This window comes from Nannospalax galili, unplaced genomic scaffold (genome assembly GCF_000622305.1).
Source record: "Nannospalax galili isolate Female #2095 unplaced genomic scaffold, S.galili_v1.0 scaffold87, whole genome shotgun sequence".
Classification (NCBI taxonomy): domain Eukaryota; kingdom Metazoa; phylum Chordata; class Mammalia; order Rodentia; family Spalacidae; genus Nannospalax; species Nannospalax galili.
In genome coordinates, this window is record NW_008360320.1 from 12,519,578 (window position 1) to 12,539,026 (window position 19,449).

The 19,449-nt window shown below is 36.5% G+C and overlaps 1 protein-coding gene across 1 annotated transcript in view; it reads left to right on the forward strand.

Moving 5' to 3' along the window:
• Positions 1–19,449, forward strand: part of Lrp1b (LDL receptor related protein 1B) — a 2,166,816-nt gene that overhangs the window by 1,449,148 nt on the left and 698,219 nt on the right. Inside the window, exons 30-31 of the mRNA XM_008825194.2 lie at positions 4,775–4,949; positions 5,688–5,782. Of these exons, the coding sequence (XP_008823416.1) occupies positions 4,775–4,949; positions 5,688–5,782 (270 nt within the window). The remainder of the gene's footprint in view (positions 1–4,774; positions 4,950–5,687; positions 5,783–19,449) is intronic.

The following is a 19,449-nucleotide window of genomic DNA, read 5'->3' on the forward strand; positions in this document are numbered from 1 at the left end:
CTTCCTCTTAGCGTCACTATTTTAATAACCCTCAAGTTTATCTAAATGAGTTTTGTATTTGTTTATGTGTCTTTGCAATCAGTCCTGCCTCATCATTACAATATTTTAATATTGCTTCTTTGAGTTCCTTGTACCTCCTAGCAAGGCTTGTCCTTCAAAAATCCAGTGGGGAATACAACCCCCAAATATTATCACAGTGCTCGCTCTTCTCATTGCTCTGCTCTGCTCTGTAGAAACAGCTGTTAGTTATGCTGGATTATCCGCTCTGCTTTCCAGTGCCTCATCTTGTTTGCCCTGTTGCTCTGGCTAACTTCTTTCTCTGGTTTTCAGTTTACCAGGTGATCTGGGTTTAGCTACTGTTTAGTCTGTACCATGAATTATTTTTAATGTTGTGTGTTTTATTATCACTAGTTACGTTTTGTTTCATTTGTATTTTCTAACAGGACTCTTATGAGAAACATCCTACCGTACTTGTTGTCTTGAAGCACTTTTGATCATTAAAATCCCACTCTTTTATTATTCTACATATGAATTAATATAGTACTTAATAATTGATTATTAATATTAACTAATTACCATAATTTATTCTGTCTTTGGTTTGCTCTTACATTCCATGTTTGTGTTTTTATTACATTATCTTCCATGTCAAAAGGAACTTAACCTATTGGACTTATGAGAGTCTGCATTTGGATCTTTTTCTTACATGAAAGAGAAATTTGCTACTGATAGAGCAAAAGTGAGGGTCTTATAGTCAGGAATCAATTTAGTTTGATTTCTCTCCCACTTGACAAGTGGTTTCTTATCTATAGACCTATAATATATTTTCCAAGGACCTAATCACACATAGATATGCTGATATATTTGTGTATCAAAAAATTATAGAAAATCTATACAAGGTTTTAATTTTTAAAATGATTACACTTTTTAAACAGACATGATTTTCCCCACTCACCTAACATTGATGGCATGTAGATATCTTCCCAGTATCCATGTGTTCATTCTGATAGCCCTCTCATTCTGAGTTTAAGGTCAGAATGCTATTACACTGAGTAGAAAACATCCCTGAGGGTGTAGATCCTCATTTAGATTTTGTCTTAAGGGTTGCCTCATTTCCAAGCTTCCATTTATTTTCCTTTATCGCTTTAAGTTGATATATGCTTGTATATATGTGTGGGGAGGGTATCTGACATGTAAGCATTCTCCTGTTTTGTGATTTTGACATGCATTTGAAAGCTAAAATTTACTATTCATCAGAAAATTTTGTAACAATGAAGGACTTTTCAGAATATGTTATCTGTATTCAGACAGTGAATATGCCCCAAATCGAGAAAAACTAAACCTTTTGAGAAACTTGCTCAGAGGTATTGTTTTGACTTACTTGAACAACATGAGTTGAGTCAGAATATATTGTTTTAATATTTTTATTGAAGTAAATGTTATCAAACATCTAGTGGTTTTATATCTCTTCAAATGGGCAGTTTTGGTGGGGGGTTCTCTAAAACAATGGAACAAGGGTGTTCATGATGGCAAAAGAGACATGTTGATTTCAGCTGTCAGATTTATAATCAGAAACAATCACAAGAATATGAAGTTAGAATTGGAGCCTCTCAAATACATGTGCATGGAACTGGAGAGATAACTCAGCAGATAAGGGCACTGGCTGCTTGTGAAGAGGACCTGGCTTTGAGTCCCTGTATCTACATGGTGGCTAACAACCATCTGTAACTCCATGGGGAATCCTATGCCCTCTTCTGACCTCTGCAATCATTGCATGAAATGAGTGCACTTACATACATGCAGGCAACACATTCATATGTACAAAATAATAAATAATAAACAAAATATTAAAAATAGGTGTGCAGATATATACACATTTACAGACACTTTGGGCCTTATATTCTGTGCCTTTTACTTGATTTTTGTAGCTAATTGGAATATTCTTAGAATTCCAGATTATATTTGATGAGTTTATTCATTACTCAATTAAAATCATTATACTGATTGCACACTGTATGTGTCTTAAAAGAAGTTCTACCAAGACAAATTGGTATTGGATGAGGTGGCAGAGGGCTACAATTCCAGGACTCAGGAGGAAGATGTCAGTTCAGGTCAACTTAGCCTACATAATCAGACCCTGTCTCAATACCAACAAACAAAAAAACCACAGCAACAAACCCTAGCAACTACAAAAATGTAACTTAGCAAGGAGTTTATCTTTGAGAAACAAATGTAAAAATAGTTACTAATGTATGAGCTATAGAACACATTAGCAGGAAAAGGATAATCAATCACAGCCCTGTGGAATTAGGCAGATGACAGAAGCCTTTCCAAGGGGCAATTTGAGAGAAATGATGAATTCTATGTGGTTGAAGGGGTAAAGCCACCCAGTAGCTGAGATCTTGTGCATTGTATTTGTGTAAGTAGAGATGGCATACAATAGGAAATCCACACAATTCTACTATACTTTGAAAGGTAACTTAGTAAGGAGTTTGTCCTCAAGAAAGAAATGTAAAAATAATTACTAATATATGAGCTACAGAACATCGTAAGTATAATATTCCTAACATCCTTGAGATATTGTATCATCAGTGTAATATTCCTAACATTCTTTGTATTGCCTGTAATTTTCCTAATGTTGAGGATGAGCAAAGAGGCTGAAAACCATTTATAAAAATTAATGATAACAGGAAATAGGCACTGGAGCTGGAGCAGGAAGTCTGCCCTTCTCTTCAGCACTACCTCTTGCAGCCAGAGAGCTCCCCAAAGTGGAGCAGAAGGAAGCACACCCAGAGTGAATGGGGAAGTGTAGCTTTACGTGGGGCCGTAGAGATGGCTTGATGGTTAAGAGCACTGGCTGCTCTTGCAGAAGAGAACTGGACTTCAATTCTCAGAACCCACCTGGTAGCTAACAACCACCTGTAACTCCAATGCCAGGGCCTCTGACACCTTCTTCTGATCTCTTGGACACTGCACAACACAGGTGCACTTACAGCAAGACAATATGCTCATATACGTTGTGACTCATGCCTTTAATCCCAGCATTCAGGAGGCAGAGACAGGCAGATCTCTGTGAGTTCCAGGCCAGCTGGGGCTACAGGGAGACCCTGTCTCAAAAAGACCAAAATAAATAAATATTTTAAAGGAAGCATTGTATTACTTTTGTCTCAGAAACAAACAAACAAACAAAAAATATGTTGTGTAGTGAAGGAGGTTCAAGTTCAGAATGTTCCAGTTTACTGTGACTATCATGAGGGGATGCTGCAGAGTGAGAGCTTGCTAATGTGGGAGCTAGAAACACTGCCAAGGCGCTATAAGAGCCATGCAGTCTCAGGAAAGTTTCCTGGAGACTCAAAAGCCTGACAGCATGATAGCTCATATCACTAAGCACCTCACTTCACAGCTCCACACAGCTGCTGATTTCCGGGTCCTCCTCTGCTTTGCTGACAAGTGGTATAAATCTGGAGTTTTCTAGCTTGAGGACTTCTTTTGAAGGTGAAGCTGTAGTGAGTTCATGGGTTGAAGAGCAGCAGCCTAGGCTGGTGTCAGTACTTGGGCAGCTCTATTCCTGAGACCCAGGAACTGGGCCCTCCCCACAGCACTGAACAGGTCTTCATTTTCACAGGTGTCTTGTAAAGTTGAGGAGCAATTGACCAAGATTCTCAAAGTACTGTTTGCTAGAAAACATCAAACTTTGTTAAACAAAGACAAGTCCAGGGCTGAGTGTTAATTGTCAGAGATAGTGACTAAATAATCTGGCTCTGTGTTAATATTTATTGTTTTATCTAATCGCCAAAATGTGTAACAATTCATTTTAGTTCTCTTCTTTTTTTCTTTATTTTTATTATTTTTTATGTGTATGAGTGTATTGCTTGCACGTCGGTAGGGGCACCTGTGTCATACAATGCCCCAGAGGTCAGAAGTAGGCACATTGGATTCCCCTGGAACTGGAGTTATAGATGATTGTTAGCTGCCATGTGTGTGCTGGGAATCGAACTGCAGGGTCCTTTACAAGAACAGCCAGTGCTCATAACCACTGAATCATCTCCAGCCCAATTTTTTCTTTTTAAAATGTCCTACTGTTTTTAAGACACATTCCCATGCTTGTTTTTTAAGATGCCTAACTCTTAAATGCAGGACAGCAGTTCATGTGCTCATTGTGACTTTGCAGAATCCAGACTTGATTGGTTTTGGTCATTTCTACAGAGCCCACACTTGGAAGGATGTTAAAAATGAACTTAGCTTCCAACTTTCATATTGATTTCCTGTCAGTTAATTCCATGTCATTCAATCCCTGTTAATTGTTGCTTTTGAAAGATGTTCAACTCTGGTGGTTTTTAAGAAAACTAACTTTTTTATTTCAGTAACAAATTGGCACTTAAAGCATAAAATAGTCCATCTTCGGTGGCACATGGTACTTTCGCTTAGCTGGAGTGGAAAGCTACCAATTGGAGAAGTGGTTTCTCAATGAAGCTGCGGTCACCTAGGACCACTGGACTTTGGTTTGTGTGTGCTGGGAATTCATTAGACAACGGTGACTGATACTAGGATTTCCATGCTAATCATTATTTCAGGTTTTCGAGGCCTCTGCAGTAAAACATTAATGATTATTTATGCTTTAAGAAGTGTTGATAAGGAATGAGATTATGTACAATTTTGTACAATTTTAGCTGAAAAATTAAAATGTAAATTAATTTTTCCCTAAGACAGAAAATAATGTGTAGAGCAAGAAGTACAGCCTTCCTTCCCTTTTAATTTTCTCTTTCCTGTTTTCCAGATATTCAAAGTATCAGAGGGCTAGCAGTGGACTGGGTCTCACGTAATTTGTACTGGATTAGCTCAGAATTTGATGAAACACAAATAAATGTGGCAAGGCTAGATGGCTCTTTGAAAACCTCAATTATCCATGGGATCGATAAGCCACAGTGTCTGGCAGCTCACCCAGTCAGGGGGTAAAGTATGATTATTTTCTAAAACACTTTACAATATTTTATATTTTGATTCTGATTTTACATAAAATAGTTATTTAATTCAGATGTTGTGTGTTGAGTAGAGAGTCAGAAAAAGAAATGTAAATAAGGAAATTTTAAAGGAGATTCAGAATCCCAGTTACAGTTTTATCCAGATAAAATACAATTTCTAGGATCTCACTAATGTCTATTTCTAGGGATTGAGAGTTTAGAATAGAACGAGTAACAGAGGAAAGCTGATTGCATCTTGATGTAGCTGTTAACATTTCCTGACTGCTGATAGCATGGTCCTATAAGTCACCCTGCTCCCCTCTCTGATGAATCATCAGCAAAAGGAAATTCTAGGAGCGCTTTCAGCAGACGTGTATGAAATGTTTGTTCCCATCTAATGTCTAATTCCTTCACAGCCAAGAGGATTTCATCTCAATGAAGGACAAAATGAAAGTAATTTCCTGTAGTCGTGGTTGAATATTCAGATTTGAATGTAGAAGGAAAACTAGAATAAGATAATTCTCCTTCAAAGAGAGAAAAACTTAAGAGTGATGCTTTCTTCCTCCATAAGTGCACAGGGTTCATCAGCAAGGAACTCAGCAATTTTAGACTTTTCTGCAAAAGAAGTAACCTTGTACCCAGAATGTATTTCCTTGCTTACTTTGCTCTTTGGTATATGTTTCTACTCAATCAATGAATTGTTTTAATTCGTATCTCTTATGAATTAAGGAAACTGTACTGGACAGATGGAAATACAATTAACATGGCAAATATGGATGGGAGTAACAGCAAGATTCTCTTTCAGAACCAAAAGGAACCAGTTGGTAAGTATTTTATCTGTAATAGCTAATAGCGACAGATGTTTTATGTGTTAAACCAATATACCTTTGGCCTAGATGCTGAAAAATTATGAATTAGTAGTAGTAATTAAATCAGGAGTTAAACAGTTCCATGGAGTCTGCTTTTTCTCTATGAAGTATAGTATAGAAACATCATTCTTTCAGTCTTATTTCCTTTGTGTGTGGGTGAGAGGTTGCTATTACATTTTTCGTTAGCACACAGTCTTATGTGTTTCTTTATCTATCTTCAGGCATACATGTCATTTCACTTTACTTGCTTCCCACTCAGTTCTCTTCTCACCCCTCAGTCCTCGACCAGACTCCTCCCAGACAGGCCCCTCTACTTTCATGGCTGACTACAATTCCATTCTGCATGCGGATCACATTTCCTTGATCAGTCCATCTGTTGGCAGGCCTCTAACCTGGTTCCTTATTTTGGCTATTGTGGATACTATACTTATAAACATGGATGTGCAAGAATCTGCATGGTGTGCTGACTTAAAACCCTTCAGGCATGTGCCCAAGAATTAAATAGTTGGATTCTACGATACTGCTAGTTCACCTCATTTAAAAAAATTTTCTTCTTATTGTGTGAGCATGCATGTTTGTGGGCATGCATGTGCAGGTGAATGTTGAGGCCAGAAGTCAATCTCACATTTTGCTCCTCAGGCACAGTCCACTTTATGTTTGAGACCAGGACTCAAGGCTCTGATTCTGCTGCACTGAATTGTATTGAGCCACAAGGACCTTCTTGTCTCTGCCCCAGCTCTAAGATTACATGTGTACACTAACACTCTTGGCTTAGCTTATGGGTGCTGGGTATTGAATTAAGGTTCTCATGCTTGTACTTTACTGAAAGAGCTATCCAGTTCCTGAAGCAGTTTTAATTTACATTTTTCTGATAACTATGAATGTTGAACACATTTCCCAATATATTTGGATATTTTTATTTCTTCTTTAGAGAAATATTAATTCAATTAATTAGGCCAGGTATTGGTTGGATAGTTTGGCTTTGGGGTATTTAATTTCTGCAGTTCTTTACAGATTCCAGATGTGAATCCCTTGCCCACTGTGCATTGGCAGAGATCTCCCATTCAGTCGTCATCTCTTCACTCAAAAGATGGTTTCCTGTGTTGTGCAGAAACTTTTTAACTTCATGAAATCTCATTTGTCAATTCTTTTTCCTTTTCTTTATCTTTTATTCACAGAAAAACTATTTTATATTTATTAAACTTATTTTCTCCATCCATACTTTGGTATTAAGACAAAGTATCTCAATGAAACAGTAGAGTTAGATATCTACAAATTGAAATATGAAATAGTTGTCTCCAACTATTTTAGTTGTTTGTTCTAAAATACAGATTAAACACATTTTGACACTCCAAACTTTCTACAATCTCAATACCATTCTCTTTATATATATATACATTATATATATGAAAAATCTCAGTAATATATAACATTTTGCTCACCATTAACAAGTCTATTATGTGAAATGCACATATTGACTTAGAAATCCTAGCTTTTTAGTCCTCTAAAATTTAACACAGTACAAGAAATGAAAATTGCAATATGTAATTTAAGTTTTGGTTGAAAATGTCAGATGCCTAAATATTTTGGATAAAAAAAATGTGAGACAAAGATTTGAATCATGTACAAAATAAAGGCTTTTTATCAGGAACAGTAACTTTCTGCAGAATCAACAGGCTTTATAATTTATCAGTGGCATTATTTCCCCTCTTCCAAAAACTCTCCTCAAATATCAAACCATTATTTACCAAATCATTTTAATTTCAAATAAAAGGAAATTCAATAACTATAGCATTCCATTTACTGGTTCTTAGGGGTATTTCTTTTTCAGAAAATCCTTGCCTATGTATTTGAAAGGTTTTACTTGTATTTTCCTTTGATACTTTTTAAGCTGACAGGGTAGAGAGTTGGACCTGCCGTCACTCTTCTATGTGCGTGTGCAAGTGCACCATTTGTTGAAGAGGCTGGTTTCCCCCCAATGTTTGCTGTGGATGTGACATATTCCTGTATCTAAAAGACCCTCAAGATTCTACCAAAAAAACTCTTAAAACTTAGAAAATATTTTTAGAAATGTAGCAGGATACAAAACCAACATAGAAAGATCAGTAGCTGGACTGTCCATGTAACTTGGCGGGAAACTCTTACAAGCATGTGGGAGGCTCTGGGCTCAATTCCCAGCAGAAGTCAATAGATATTCTATACTCCAGTAAAGAAAGTGCTCCAGAAGAATAGGTTTCCATTCACCATAACTAAAAAAAAAAACATGGAAACTGAGACAATAGGCTTTCCATGCACAGGAAAAATACCCAAGACACGCATATGGAGAAGTTGGGAACATTTCTTCATACTGGCAGACTCAGAGTTTCCTCCTGAAAAACACACACTCTGAGTTTAGTTCATTCACAGATTTTATAAATTTCCCTGAATCATTTCTTAACTGTTACAACATTGCTGGGTTTAAGTTACAGTCTACCTGATGACCAGAAGAGATACTGATGTGCACTAAAACTACTGGGTGGTGGGGGGTTCCTTCTGCAGGCATGTTCGTGGAGGCAGACACTGAGGGCAGCAGTTAAGGCATTCTTTAATAACATGGCAACTTAGCAGCAATAGATGTTCCACTAGATAACTGTGATATTATTTTCTCAAGATAGTTTAGAGTTCTTTGTTCTCCATTTTAAAGTTTTGAATTTTCTATCAGCACAAATTTTTCGTAAGCATTTATAAATCCACTATAAGGTACAGTGCCCTAAAATATAAAATCAGTCATAAACTAGTAAAAACAATGTCAGACACACAAGTGACATTAAATGCTTGAGTATACTTCATTTCCTCTCCAAAACAAACAAACAATATCAACAACAATAACAACAAAGCACTAATAATAAACAAAACCAAGCTATGAAATGACTTGATAATAAAGTTTTACAACACTGAGACATTAACTGATGAAGTTAGAAAGACTGGTAAGACCTCTCATGCTTATGGATTGACTGAATGAAAGTTCTAAGAATGACTCCATTATTAAAGTAATATATATTCAGTCTAGTCTCCATCAAAATTCCCATTACATTTTTTACAGGGCTGAAAAAAGTATGGCTTGATTTAATGTGGGCACATATGCTATGCTAAATCACAGAAGCAATCCTAGTAGAAAGAGCAGCACTAATGTATCAAAGTAGCTAAAATCAAATTAGAGTACAGAGCCACAGTAACAAAAACCACATTGTGCTAGCACAAAAGCCAGCATGTAGATCAACAGAGTAGACTGAAAAACCGAGAAATATATTCTTTTAGTTTTATGTGAGCTCTTGGTTGAGTCTGGGATCCTAGTTTGCACTAGAACTGGTTAACAAGAAGAAAGCCTAAAATTTACGTGATTCTGGGAGTTTTTAGATGAAAGTGAAGTCCAAAGAAATAACCAGGTATAATGCTTATGTTTATACAAAGAGAAGTGAGTTTGCGAAAGAATGGTAGGTTAAGGGATGTAGTGGTGTCACTAAAAGATGTATGGGGATGGGGTAAGTAGATGGAAAAGGACTGACAAAAGCCTGTTTCTTCAGGATCATTGGAACAATATCCATCCTCTAGTGATCAAATCTGCTTTACCTTGCTCCATAAAGGATAACCATTCTAAAACAAAGTTTATGGCTTATTATAGGTAGGGAAAAAAATAGGTCAAGTAGCCCTTTCTGAAAGTATAGTTACTCGAGTGATTTCAGGGAGAAATAATCAGTATGCCAGTGCATCCTATTTTCCATGAACTATTTCAGAGGCAAAGAGGACATTTGTTAAATATGAAAGTTGTTAAAAACAACACAACAGCGCTGAAAGAAAGCCTTGAACTGTTCTTATAAAACAACTTTGAAAATCTTAAATAAAAAATTTCTTTTTGAAGTGACTGCAATATTTGCACACAGATATCTGTGCATAATAATAATGGTTTATAACCTTAATAAAATGTGCAAGTGATAAATATGCAACAGAAAATAATAATTTGAGTTGCATATAGTAGTTTTTAATTGAGAAAGTAATACTATAACATGAAGCTTTTTAGGAATGTAAAGAACACACTGACTTGAAGTAGCTCATTTTATTTATTTATTTATTTATTTATTTATTTATTTATTTATTTATTTATTTTGAGACAGACTCTCCCTGTAGCTCCAGCTGGCCTTGAACTCACTGTGTAGAGCAGGCAGACCTCCATCTCATGGAGATTCACTTGCCTCTGCCGCCTGAGCACTGGGATTAATGACATGCACCGCCAAGACCAGTCAAAGTAGCACATACGTAGAGTAATGACTCAATACAGGTGCAGCATTACTAAGAAATAAAGAATGCCTTTCATATAGCCTATAAAGCAAAACCTTTGTTATAAAATGATAGTTATTAGCTCTTTTCTTGGTGTTATTTGTTCTAATATTCATACACAATTAAAATTTAAGACAGTGTTAAACAGAGCAAGTACTTCTGTGTAGAAAAATATATAACAAAGGAAACCAGACACTGTAGAAGACAGGGCTCCACACTAAGGACTTAATCAGAATGAAGGACTCAGCTGCTGCTTTCCTGAGCTTGCTCAGAATGTGCAATGCTGAAAACTATGATGAACAAATCAATTCTTTACATGGTAATGTGGGAGATATGGTATACCACAATATTAATTTTTACACTTGTTTCTATAGTAGAGAAGACTTTCTTTCTTTTAATATTGCATATCCCTTTCCTTAATTAAAATACACTAAAGTAAAAAAAATCCACAAAAGTTTATACTTTTAAAAACTAAATTTATGGGAGGTTGTCAAGGAGGAAGGGTGAAAAGGAGGGTTAATGTTAATTTGCAGTTTGCATGGTGTGCTTGCTTCTCTAGATGTCCTGCCCTGATCAGTGACTTATAGGAGATAACTTCTAAATCTCTCAGCTATTGTTGCATTTGACAGTTTTTGTTTTAAAGAAAATTTCAAAATGACACTCTTCAAAAATTTTAATCAGTTCAAGGTTTCATCTGCTTAAATTTTCCCTAGCTCCCTTCCATGTACAGTTGTGTCTGTGTTGGCGGCTCACAAGCACCTCTTTGACACATGCAAGGCCTCAACTGCCAATCCAAACTGAGTGTTCAAATCTAAGTACAAGGTAACAAAAGGAAATTCAGGAGCCAGAACCTAGAAACCACTTTTAAAACCATTCACATTTCCATAAATCTTTTTGGGATACTATGTTTGAAGGACATGGTGATTGAAGAGAAGTTGATTAGGGAACCAAACAGGCATTTATGTCTCTGTTTTGGTACTTGTTGATTCTGTGAGTTTAACAAGTTTCATATATCTAATCAGAAATAGTTTTAATTTCTGTAAAATGGATATATCAGTATCTAAATTGGCGGTTATAAGACTCATGTGCAACATCTCATGTTCCAATTATTCTGCATTTACTTATATGCTGTAAAGAATTATTATATGTGATATATGAGATAAAGCATTATTGCTCTGGGTAACTTCTTTTAATTTGCTAAAGTTTTCAAACAAACCTTAGAAAATTAAAAAAGAAATATCCATATACTGAAATTTTAAAAAGATAAGTAAAAGGGGGAGAGAAGATAGGACGGACGGAAGGACAGACAGAAGGAAGGAAGGAAAGATGGAAGGATGGAAGGAGACAGCTTTGATTCAGCTCTGCTTTGTCATTCTGAGTTCATATACAAAGAGGCTCCTCTGTCACTGTAAGCACCAGAGATTATATAAAACTTACTTTACAGAATTTATATCTTAATAAGAAAAATGTGTAAGGAGCTTGATGGGATCCGCATGTTGGAGTGCTTGTGTGGAGGCAATCTTACAGAAAGAGCAAGACAGCTTAGGTTCCTGTAACATGGCAGTTACTGGGTGACAGAGGAAAGAAGATATGTCAGGCTGCCCCACTTAGGGAGGAGCACTCTGCAGTCTCTTATAATCCGCATGTGGATCAGTTGTGAGTGTCAGTGTTTAACACCATCTACGGCAAGTAGAAGCTTCTCTGGTGAGACTTGAGATGCTCTACTCTATGTGTATAACAATAAATCACTAGGAGCCTGTTGAATACCATGTCTATTTAGCAGAATGACAATAGTAGGTCCTTTCCTATGGCGTGTGACCTGTTTAGCCACAGGTTCTTGGGCCTGATAACAGTGCCAGGTATGGGTTCCATCTTGTGGAGCAGAAAATCTTGGTTACTCTCATTATGTTTATGTGAAGCTATATTATAACCTCTTCTCTCAAAATGGGGATTTCTGAAAAAGAGTGGCAGAACGATTCTAAGAGCCAGAGGTGGTGGATGAATACGAGGAAACCATGTTGTCCAGACACAACAGGGCAGGCGCAAACATGAACACACAGTGCTTATGATAGCATGCACGTGACCTTCACAAGTGCAAGCCAGACAAAATCCTAGATGGAGATGGGAGATGTCCTAGGAGAGGGAAAGTCAGTTTTCTCTGAGAGTATGATACTGGGTAGGTTCACCAGGCTCTAAGGGATGGACACAGAGCATCTAAGGACACAAATTAGACTCCATCGGCCTAAAAAACAATAAAATAGCCAGGCATGGTGGCATACGCCTTTAATCCCAGCACTCAGGAGGCAGAGGCAGAGGGATCTCTGTGAGTTCAAGGCCAGCCTGGTCTACATAGTGAGTTCCAGGCCAGCTGGGGCTACAGGGAGACCCTGTCTCAAAAATATCAACAACAACAACAACAACAACAACAATAATAATAATAATAAAATAGAGGATATGAAGTTAAAGTGAGGGGTTGTAAGGTGAAGGTGGAGATGGTGTAGGGGGTCTGAATAGGATCAAAACATATTGTATGGAATTACCAAAGAATCAACACATTTTTTTAAAAAAAGATATGAAGGTGGCGCATGCCTTTAATCCCAGCACTTGGGAGCCAGAAGCAGGTGGATCTTTATGAGTTAGAAGCCAGCCTGGTCTACATAGCAAGTTCCAGGACAGCTGGGGCGACAAGGAGACCCCATTTCAAAAAGACAAAAAAAAAAAAAAAAAAAGATATGTCAGAGGCATTTGCTCATGATTTGTAATTTAAGAGTAAAGTTGCAGTGGGACCCAATGTGGTATTTCTCTTCTTTGATTCTGTATTATTATAGGGACCTTGGACCCAAAGCTATAATTTTCACAGGCTTTCCTTTGCCCCGTTATTTCTTCTGTTTTCTCTAATAGACCAGTGTCACTTCTCCCTCAAAGCCTTCTTTGACCTTTCTGACTTGGCTGAAAACTTCTAAAATAGGTGCTTTTAGTACTGTTTATTTCCCCCTTTTAACTCTTGTCACATGGTCAAAAGGAAGAGAAGTTCAGAAACAGCATGTTTGGTTTGTCATTGTATCATAAAGTTAGTTCAATGATTGGCACATAAATCTTCAGTAAAAGCATGTTCATTGAAGTGAGCTTTGCTTTCTAGAGCAAGAAACTCGTAATGAATTGAGCATATCAAGGTACAGTCATGTGTTTACAGTGAGTGAAATTGTTGTTAGAATGTTCCCTGTGGAAGTGTGTAGCTTGTGTGTGTGTTCTGGGTGTAGATTCATGTTTCCATTCCATGCACGCCACGATTAGGGAATAAATAAATGCTGTTCCAGTTATACCTGTCATCATTTTCCTACGATGTGGTGAAAAAAATTATAAGAAACAAATCAATGCATCGTGAACTTGGAAGGAAATGACGGAGATATCTGGTTTCTGAACTCGCTATGCACTTGTTTCTCTTAGATTCTTCTCCCTCCGCTTTGATTGGCTTTGATTAAGACCTCAGTCAGACATTTCTCATTAAAATGTACGTTACTGCATTGGGCTGCTAGCTTCTTACTGACAGGTTCTCATAGTGCAGTCCTTGTATTTTTATGCTAATAGTTCATAGGGCTTATAAGAATTAAAAGCATGATGTATGTTATATGATTTTTTCTTTGTAATAATATTTTAACCATGATTTCTTGAACCATTTTAATAAAATTTGTTTAATATTTACACTTTTACTAACCTAGAATAAATAATAAAATATTTCAGAATATTGTTTTATATTCTTAAAATCATCTTTATACCTTTTTATATATGTCAGAAATATTTAATTGTGTGATAAAAAATCTTGACAAAAGAGTTTTGAGATTTTACATAAAAACTTCTTTTAAAAATAAAATAAAGGTTAAATTGTATGCAGAAACACTTCCTGAAGAATCCATGTTGTGATAATCTCACTTAACATTTAAATCTATTCCCATGAGATACTTTCTAAAATGGAACTTTATAGTATTATGAATGCATGTATGAGTGTTTAAAAAAAGTAATATAAAATTCTTTTTTCTGGCACACATGATAAAATCACACCATGAAATACACACCCAAGGACACTTATTATTATAGTATTTACATGTAATTTGATTTACCCTTTGGAAACATTTACAACTATGATGTTTGTCTGAGTAAATTCTGGCTTAAAGTGCTTGCTAACTACATTCTTCAGACAATATTATGGAAAGAGTAAGGTGTTTTGAGAGGAAGAGTCCTTATTCCTCTGATTTTCTTCATGTGGCTATTGTTTCATATGATTTATTTAATATTCCAAAATATAATGGGCAAACCCTTATCTGTGTGGAAACATAAGCTCCTGACAGTCGTTAGCTGTCACCTTTCATTCTCATCACAAAGCCATGCCTTTGTTTGTGCCCTGAGCCCAGGAGCTCTGATCTAGTAGAACCATGATCACTTTGGCAACAAAAATAACTATTGTGATTCCATCCTAAACACTGAGACTGTGTCAAGTACTTGCAAAATTCTTTGCATTAATCATCTCGCTGCAAGCATTCTTTGAAGAGTTTGCTATCTTTCACTTACAGATTCACAAACTGTGGCTTTATGGAGAGAAGTTCTTGTGACAAAGTTTACATCAGAACTCAAACCCAAAAGCTTCTAAAGTCTTATGCCATATTCACTATTACACTGTGATCAGAGAGGCTGATTGCTTTAGTAATTATCTGACCCCAAGCAAAGATCAGGGGAAAACCCTATCATTCTTTCAAACATGGGTGGTAGGAAAGAAAACTCCAGAGCTTAGCTACTCCTCAGGCCAATTAGAGCGGAGCAGTTGGCCTTTGTGAAGAGCCAGGAGTGCCCAGGAACGCTGGCCTTCACCCAGGGCCTTCACAGTCATTGTTTCTGAATCCTTAAATGTTAGTTATTTTTCAAAACTTAAAAAAAACAAAAACATTTTATTTTATGTACAAGTGTATTGCCTATACAAGTGCACCCATGTTGTGCAATGCCCATGGAGATAAGAAAAAGGCATCATATTCCCCTGGAACTGGGATTAAGACTGTTGTTAGCTGCCATGTGGGTGCTGGGAATCGAACCTGGGTACTCTGCAGAATAGTCAGTGCTCCTAACCCCTAAGCCATCTCTCTAGCCCCTTAAATTACCCAGTTTTAAAGGCAAGGGCACTGATACCTGGACTTTCTAAATTGTGGGAATATGGAATTTTTTGGTAATCATCTATTTCCTTTGCTAAAATGCTACTACATTCATACGTGTAACATATTTGAAATTAAAATTCATCATAATCTTAGGAAAGCATCCAACTTGGCATTATATTACTGACTATTACTAAAGACTGAATAATTATAGCTTTCAAGAGTTTGGGCTGAATAATTTTATTTCTGTAAAACACAAATCAACCTTCCAGTTATCTATTGTTGAATTAAATATTAAGAGTTGATATATTGAATTGAATTAAGAATCATTGTTTATTCTCGAATACATTAAATACTTAGAACAGTTTACATGAGTGAAAACTTTAATTTGGTACTTACAGAGATTTTCGTGTGTAAAATGTTCTCATACGAAGGACATTTAAGCCCCAAATAAAGCAACTCGACTTGCCAATCAACATTATCCTTCATGAATTATTCTTTAGAATCTAGTATAATGAATACTTTTTTCCTTTTCTTTTTATTTGTAATGTTATCACAATGAAGTCATCTGTTTGCAGTTCACCTTCTTGACTTCTACCAAACATTTTGTCATTTAATTGTTGCAGCCTATACATTGTACTAGTAGATTCTGAAATATATTTGTGGATAAGAGTCCTAAGAACTTTTCATGAGATAGAAATAATTCAAGCATCATAATTTTTAAAATAGATATTAAAAGCATAACTAGACTGTTTTTCTACTCAGTATGGCGTTCTGCTATTTCTGAATTCTTGTCCTATAGCAGTTCACATTGATTTATGAGGTACAATTAGCACACAAAGCTAAGGAGATCAACCAAAATAGTAAGTGCAAAATGGCCAGAGGACTTGACATAATAAGCATAATTATTAACATAGGCAAAAAGTTATTTCAGTTTATTCTGCATTAATCTTATATTCACTTGCTCATTCTTCAAATGTTACATAAAATAAAAGCTTATCTAAAACAAATATGTTATGAGGTATATTCTCAGTTCCAGACCCTGAGGAGTCAAACCTTCAGACCCATCCTGAAGAAAGCCATTTTTCCATTAAGGTGAAAGTCACAGATTTTCATGGATATCTTTGGCTAAAAAATTTATTCTTTTGTGTTATGTTTCAGGAAGAACTATATTGATGTTTTTTAGAAAATGTAATAAGATCATGAACAGAGGAATATGCCTCTATTTTAAAGAAATGATAGAAAGCTATGATTAAATTGCTGAAAACCATTCATAAGAGAAATTACTGAAAGCTGCTGGATAAAAGAAAGGACATGTTGTTGCTGTTATTATTTTTTTTTTTTGCAAACTATAGGGTACAAAACAGCATATGCATGTACATATCTCTATATATGATCTAACAGAAGAGGAGTGCTTTCCTTATTCTTTGAGGAAAGGAAAACCAAAAATAAAGGACAAATGAGCATGGTACATGTAGGAAATAGAATCTCTATATGAGCAGCCAAAGGATAAAGCTAATGTAAGGGAACGCTTTACATTAAAAATATTAGAATAAATGGCCAGGCGTGATGGCACATATATTTAATCTCAGCACTTGGGAGGTAGAGGCAGGTTGGATATATGTGAGATTGAGGCTAGCCTATTCTACACAGTGAGTCCCAGGCCAGCTGGGGCTAGATGGAGACCCTGTCTCAAAAAATCCAATAACTGTTTTAAAAATTTGTTTTATGTAAGCTATAAAATATAACTTTATTCATTATATAACTTTAAATATAAAATCTTTTACAATGCTTGCAGGTTATAACACTTCTCAAGTAAATAAAAGCCTGGCAATAATTCTGAGATTCTTTTTCCACATGTGTTGCTTTCACAGCACACATAAAATTGCCAGTCACTATGCACTAGAAACTAACCATAGACTATCCAAAGTCATGATTTCTATGAGGGCAAATGAAAGGGTTCTGAAATCTTTGTGTACTAAGATATGCAACAACTGTCAGTCTATCAACTGATTCTAGAAACTCTACACAATGTGATGGAAACGTGAAGCAGGGAGATGGAAAATGGTTATATCCAGGGAAAACTTCAGATTGGGTGACAGTTAGGACATAGAGATATTTTTGAAAGACAAATGTAGTTATAAAAATAATGTAGTGCATGCTCCTGTATACTTTATTCAATATTCCCCAGTTGGAAAATTATACAAAGTCATACGTAGCACAGTGCCACAACCAGCACAGTGACTGTGAGACAGTTTGCCAGTCTGACTCATGTTTCTTTCTCTTTCATTTCCTTCCTTTCTCCTTCCTTCCTTCCTTCCTTCCTTCCTTCCTTCCTTCCTTCCTTCCTCCTTCTGTCCTTCCTCCTTCCTCCTTCCTTCCTTCCTCCTTCCATCCTTCCTTCCTCCTTCCTTCCTTCCTTTCCTTCTTCCTTCCTTCCTCCTTCCTTCCTTCCTCCTTCCTTCCTTCTTCCTTCTCCTTTTCTTTTATATGTATGAGTGTTTTATCCACATATATGTAATTATACCACATGCTTTTGCATCAGATCCACTGAAACTGGAGATAAGGACAGTTTTTAGCTACCATGTGGATCTTCTGCAAGAGCAACCAGTACTCTTAACTGCTGAGCCCTCTCGCCCCAGCTCCATACTCAGATGTCTTAATTCCACTAGGGCCCTCGGTATGGCTGTGCATTTAGGGGTATTGAATTGCGTCCCACTTGTAGGCCCTTGTATCCACCAGCAACAACCCTTCATCTTTCTGTAACCTCATATACTTCCCTTCCTGCCATTGCAACTCTATTTCACAGTATTTCAACCTATTTCTAAAAATTTTGTATTATTGAAGTGCTTTGTAAGTGGAATTCTGCAGTCTTTTGAGACTGGCTTTTATCATTGCATATTTATTTCTCTGTTGTCACTGAAGTTGTTTCATGTAACAACAGTGTGTTCCCTTTTATGGCCAAGTATCATTCCATGACACAAGAGCACTCCAGCTTATCTATCAATCTTTCTGTTAAAGGATGCCTGCAAATGTTATAATTCTAGAATTTACAAAAAAAAAAAAAAAAAAAAAAACTCACTATAAACATTCAAGTACAAGCTTTTCTGTGAATAGAATTTTGTTTTGCTGAGGTAAATTCCCAGGAGTGAGTCCCATGGTAGTAATTAACTTAGTTTTTTTTTTTTTTCTGGTCCATGTTTGTGTGTGTGTGTGTGTGTGTGTGTGTGTGTGTGTCTTCGTTAGTTGTGTGTGTGTGTGTGTGTGTGTGTGAATGTTTGCATGTGTGTGGGTACAATTGTGGGTATGGGTGCACATGCATATGTGTGATGTATGTGGAGGTCTGAAGTTAACATTGGATATCATCCTCAACCACTCTCTACTTTATTTCCTGGGACAGGGTCTCCTGCTGAGCCCACAAGGCTAGAGCCAACCTGCCCAAGCAACCTTTAGCTGTGACTCTTGTGGGATTACAGCTCTCCATTTAGCTTCCTCAGTTTCACATGGTTTCTGGGGATCTAAACTTCTGTTCTCAGAGTTGCAGGCTGTTGAAGCCACTGAACCATGTCCTCAGCTCCATATATTTAGCTTTTAAAAGACAGTCTAATGGTCTTCCAGAATGGTTCTGTTGTTTTACATTCCCAGCAGCAGTCTATCAGTGATATAGTTCTGTGTATCCATGTGGTAGTTTTCTCAATTATTTTTAATGTAGCTATTTTTATAGACATACAGCAACACTCATTATGGTTTTACTTTGAAGTTTTTATGATGCTGAATACCTTCTTATGTGCCCAGTTGTCATCTATGTATTTTATTTTTCTGTTTATATCTTAGCCTACTTTACAATGGAGTTTTTTTTTAACTGATTAATTTGGTATTTCTCTTATTACTGGTTCTTGTCTGTTGTTGGATATGAAGACTGCAAATATTTTTGACTAGATGTAACCATGTCTTTTACCACACATTTATAACAAATACCTACCATTTACAGAGGACTTTCTGTGTGCTAGGCACCATCATTTCAGGAAGTGACCTGTGTGTGTGTGTGTGTGTGTGTGTGTGTGTGTGTGTGTGTGTGTTTCTTGGGCATGGGTAGAAGCCAGAGATCAACTTCCTGTGTTATTCCTCAGGAAGCTAGAGGTCAACTTCTTGTGCTATTCCTTCAGAAAC